General features: G+C 33.4%; 1 protein-coding gene across 1 annotated transcript; it reads right to left on the minus strand.

Annotated features, from left to right (window-relative positions):
- Positions 1-636: 636 nt before the first annotated feature.
- LOC111084196 (sodium-dependent dopamine transporter-like) lies at positions 637-4,987 on the minus strand. The gene is made up of 3 exons (XM_022380971.1): positions 4,874-4,987; positions 3,162-3,332; positions 637-1,420 (listed from the first exon to the last, which is right to left on the minus strand). Exons 1-3 carry the CDS (start codon positions 4,949-4,951, stop codon positions 1,262-1,264), a joined length of 408 nt encoding a protein of 135 aa, XP_022236679.1. The 5' UTR covers positions 4,952-4,987; the 3' UTR covers positions 637-1,261.
- Between the last annotated feature and the right edge of the window lie 757 nt (positions 4,988-5,744).

Genomic DNA, 5,744 nt, shown 5'->3' on the forward strand with positions numbered 1-5,744 from the left:
CCTCAGTATCCTTACAGAACTGTAATGTTATATATACTTCTCTTCAGTATCCTTACAAAAAATGTAATGTTATATATACTTCTCTTCAGTATCCTTACAGAACTGTAATGTTATATGTACTTTTCCTCAGTATCCTTACAAAACTGTAATGTTATATATACTTCTCCTCAGTATTCTTATAGAAGTTATATGGTACATATCCATATTTCCTTCATATATTTAACAGTGCATATAAATATATCTCCTTGTATTTATGTTTGGGGTCGCTTTAATCAATATACAAAAACTATTTAAAAATACACACTTGAAAATCCTGACAATAAATGACCTATTATTTCGAAAAGTTGTGAGGAAAAAATGTCTTGTATTCCAAATTAACATTTTGATGTTTAAAACTATGCTGCAACAAATTTTACTTGTGAAAGTTTCTGAAACATATTGTCAGAAATATAATTATTTTTCATTAACATTTTCGGGTATTTGTTCAATGTTGCTCGTTTGTTTTAGAGCAAAGCCACTTGGGCTATCCGCTGTGTCTATCGCGGGGAATCAAACCCCAGATTCTAACGTTGTAAGTCCGCAAACTTACTGTTCTCCAACATGGGGGGGGGGGGGCTGTGATCAATAATTCCAGTTACTTCTACTTCGACTTTATAGCTGTAATTTTACTTAGTATTGAAGGGCCAATTTTTGGTAACAAATATTACTTTTCTCTTATTAACTAACTAACTAAGCCCCGAAGGGGGCTTGAGAGACAACCAGGGGCGCTCAGAAACCTTTCTTCCTCTTCAGCCCTTTTCTCATGTTCCTCCAAACATCTTAATTTATATACAGAACCACGTGTCTTTCGTTCTTCTCTAACAGACAATAATAAGTACATTTAAAGAAAAATCATTTTTTGCTACAAATGTCCTCGGTTCGAATTTTGAGAAGTCACGAAACGTGTTTTTTTTTAAATTGTTCAAAAAGACTATGAGCTAAAGATTGTAAATATATAATAAACAAGTTAAACAGAATAAACATTGTATTAGAAAACCGTAAATATGTTTGTTGTACTTCTTGATATTTAACTTAATACATCGTATTATTGTGATTTTTATCAATTTCTCCATTCCAAAGAATTCTGAAGGTTATTTCTTACAAGTTACTATAATTGATGAATATATATACAGAAACCAGTTACATAAATCAAATATAACTTGCTTCACTTTTACACTTTATTTTATTAATTTCTCCTTGAGTTCAGCGTATTCTTATTCTTTCATATAGACGATTCAAATGTGTACGTAACGTTGACGTGGGAGTTATGGAAGGGTTTTATTTCACCAGTCAGTCCGTTTTCTCCCAAGTCATCTGATTTCAGCTTTGGATCGATAGCAGGGCCCCAGTCGTCCCTAGGGGACAGAAGACTCAGGAAGCGCTGAAAAACATGTCACAGACCAGAAATGTCATGTTCAAGTTATCAAGTTTGTTCAAATGAACATGTAATATTTTAGTCGACAAATAACATCACAACTTTATCAAGTTCGTTTGTGCTTCAAGAAAACATGAAAAAATAAAATAAATATTCCGACTCCATAGTTGAAATCACACAAAGAGTTGTTACATTCAATCCGTGACTCACTCCTTAGCCCTGTGTGTGGTACTATCTAAGGAGTGAGTCACGGATTGAATGTAACACCTCTGTGTATGGTACTATCTAAGGAGTGAGTCACGGATTGAATGTAACAACTCTGTGTATAGCACCATTTGTTACGTTCAATCCGTGACTCACTCCTTAGATGGTACCACACACAGAGTTGTTACGTTCAATCCGTGACTCACTACTTATGTCACGGATTGAATGTAACAACTCTGTGTGTGGTACTATTGAGTCACGGATTGAACGTAACAACTCAATGTATGGTACTATCTAAGGAGTGAGTCACGGATTGAACGTAACAACTCCGTGTATGGTACTATCTAAGGAGCGAGTCACGTATTGAATGTAACACCTCTGTGTGTGGTACAATCTAAGGAGTGAGTCACGGAATGACTGTAACAACTCTATGTATGGTACTATCTAAGGAGTGAGTCACGGATTGAATGTAACAACTCTGTGTATGGTACTATCCAACTCTGTGTGTGGTACTATCTAAGGAGCGGATTGAATGTAATAAGGAGTGAGTCACGGATTGAACGTAACAACTCTGTGTATGATACTGAGGAGTGAGTCGTGAATTGAATGTAACAACTCTGTGTGGTACTATCTAAGGAGTGAGTCACGGATTGAACGTAACAACTCTGTGTATGGTACTATCTAAGGAGTGAGTCAGATAGTACCACACACAGGGTTGTTACATTCAATTCATGACTCACTCCTCAGTATCATACACACAATTGTTGTTCTTTACATTCAGTCCTTGTCTCTACGTGTTGGTTAAATTGTTTTTGTACACCATATTTATAAATAAGATAAAAAATATATTGAACATGATATAATAAGCATATCAAGACTGTCCCTTAGATGTCGTTATTTAATGTTAAAACTTACAAGCGATAAGATGAAGGTTATTTATATATATACATATATTTTAATGTACCTTATTACTGTTGCCTTGTACTACATGTACTACAAAGACGTTAAATAATAATTAATGAAGATGCTTTCTGGTCTGTTGTCTCTCTATTGAATTGTTTTATAGATGAAAATACAATAAACTGATACGCCTTTATCAGTGGAAATATTATTACGGTCTTGTTTGTTTGTAATTAAGCACAGTGGGCTATCTGTGCTCTGCCTACCACGGGTATCGAAATCTGGTTTCTAGCGTTGCTACTGGGGGGGGGGGGTATGGTAAAATTTTGTTTTGTTAGAATTTTTCAGTAAATATGAATTTGTCTTAAAAGTGTTTCTTGCTAGACTTTTCTAGATATTATTACACATTAACTAAGAAATTTCTGGGAGAAAGATATCCAACCCATAATCTTATAAATTATAACACATTAAATAAGAAACTTCTGGAAGAAAGATATCCAACCCATAATCTTATAAATTATAACACATTAAATAAGAAACTTCTGGAAGAAAGATATCCAACCCATAATCTTATAAATTATAACACATTAAATAAGAAACTTCTGGAAGAAAGATATCCAACCCATAAACTATCCCGACTCACTTCTTTTACTGTACCCTCTGATTGACGAACGAACTTCCAGACGAGAACACCAACAATAACAGCAACCGACTGGAAGGCAATGATCCAGCCTATAGCATTAGCCCATCCAGGAAAGACGTAGTTACCCGACTTCAGCGGCTCGTAGTCAATCCAGTTGAAAAACAAGATGAACTGGAACATTAATTAGAAAATTAAAACTCCAGGGGGAACTGGAACATTAATTAGAAAATTAAAACTCCAGGGGGGAAACTGTTCTGATTATATACTTCAAGAAAACATTAAAAAACCTGGTAATCCCAAGAATTTCGGCATTTAACCTATCATAGTGACTGTGGGGTTTTACTTCCATAACTCCCCTTGCCTTGCGGGGGGTAGAGGTTTATGTGCTTCATCCGATAACCCCGCAGACTCTTCTTCGAGATTTTCTATAAATTATATTATCTTAACGTATGTTACTAATGGTTTCAAATTAAAAGTTCAAACCCAACAACCACTCTCGATAGCAATAAATACCCTTGACTTCAGTGTCGTCATCACAAACGTTATAAAATGGTCTTTTGTATCCAATGCAAACCTTGTTGTTAAGTAATTAACACAACAGAACATATACTTGTTTAGATAAAACTAATGTTTCGAACATTATATAGCTATAAGACATTTGGTGAAGAACTCCGAAGGTATGTTTATTAATCAAACTAAGTTATGTAAGTTATTGCATTTGTACAGAACATATTGTGGTTATTCTATTTAAAACTGTAAAAACATTCTATCAATAATATCCTAACGTTTCTTTAGATCCAAATACTAAACGTTAAAAACGAACACTGGCATTTGATAATTGTATTTTGTTTCCTTTTTTAACATTCTCAACCTAAAATGACATCTTATATCTTGTATAGAAGAAGAAAAGTAGACTTACATTATTAATTATATCTATATCTTGTATACGAGTGGAAAAGTAAGCTTACGTTATTAATTGTACATTATACATTATGTACGAGTGGAAAGTTAGGCTTATATCATTAATTACATATTATATATTGTGTACGAGTGGAAAGGTAGGCTTACATCATTAAGTACACATTATATATTGTGTACGAGTGGAAAGTTAGGCTTACGTTATTAATTGTACATTACATATTATGTACGAGTGGAAAGTTAGGCTTATATCATTAATTATATATTATATATATTGTGTACGAGTGGAAAGTTAGGCTTACATCATTAAGTATACATTAAATATTGTGTACGAGTAGAAAGTTAGGCTTAAATCATTAATTATACATTATATATTGTGTACGAGTGGAAAGGTAGGCTTACATCATTAATTGCATATTATATATTGTGTACGAGTGGAAAGTTAGGCTTACATCATTAGGTATACATTATATATTGTGTACGAGTGGAAAGGTAGGCTTATATCATTAATTGTATATTATATATTGTGTACGAGTGGAAAGTTAGGCTTACATCATTAAGTATACCGTATGTCTTGCATACGAGTGTTGAAAGTAGGTTTACACAAAGAGGACTTTAAAAACTTTAATCAATAAATTTTTAAACCTTTCACTTTTTTACATCTTACGCTATATATTGGTAAAAAAAATGTGACATGAGCCCAATGATTCTTGGAAAACACAAAAATCCTCAGGTTTAAATAACACTGAACTGTTTTAGATCATGAAAGTTTAACACTACTACAAAGCACTCACAAGAAGAGTTGCAGGAGTCAAATACTTCCACATTGTTGACCAGAACAATCCCCAGGCCTTACTGCGTGGTCCAATCATTGACTCTATGTCGTGTCGAAACCGGTCAGTACCTGAATTCCAAATAAAATCTTATGGACGGGATCATGAATGAAAAGGTAAAAAATGTAACTTTATGATGAAACTGAGAGATTAACAACAGTTAAAATCAAGGTAAACATTGTCTGTTGTATTCATTATATGTAGTTAAAATCAAGGTAAACATTGTCTGTTGTTGGGTGTTGTATTTGTTATATGTAGTTAAGATCAAGGTAAACATTGTCTGTTGTTGGGTGTTGTATTTGTTATATGTAGTTAAGATCAAGGTAAACATTGTCTGTTGTTGTGTGCTGTATTCATTATATGTAGTTAAGATCGAGGTAAACATTGTCTGTTGTTGGGTGTTGTATTCATTATATGTAGTTAAAATCAAGGTAAACATTGTCTGTTGTTGTGTGCTGTATTCATTATATGTAGTTAAGATCGAGGTAAACATTGTCTGTTGTTGTGTGCTGTATTCATTATATGTAGTTAAGATCAAGGTAAACATTGTCTGTTGTTGTGTGCTGTATTTGTTATATGTAGTTAAGATCAAGGTACACATTGTCTGTTGTTGTGTGCTCTATTCATTATATGTAGTTAAGATCAAGGTAAACATTGTCTGTTGTTGTGTGCTGTATTCATTATATGTAGTTAAGATCAAGGTAAACATTGTCTGTTGTTGTGTGCTGTATTCATTATATGTAGTTAAGATCAAGATAAACATTGTCTGTTGTTGTGTGCTGTATTCATTATATGTAGTTAAGATCAAGGTAAACATTGTCTGTTGTTGGGT

This window comes from Limulus polyphemus, unplaced genomic scaffold, assembly GCF_000517525.1.
Source record: "Limulus polyphemus unplaced genomic scaffold, Limulus_polyphemus-2.1.2 Scaffold14537, whole genome shotgun sequence".
NCBI lineage: Eukaryota > Metazoa > Arthropoda > Merostomata > Xiphosura > Limulidae > Limulus > Limulus polyphemus.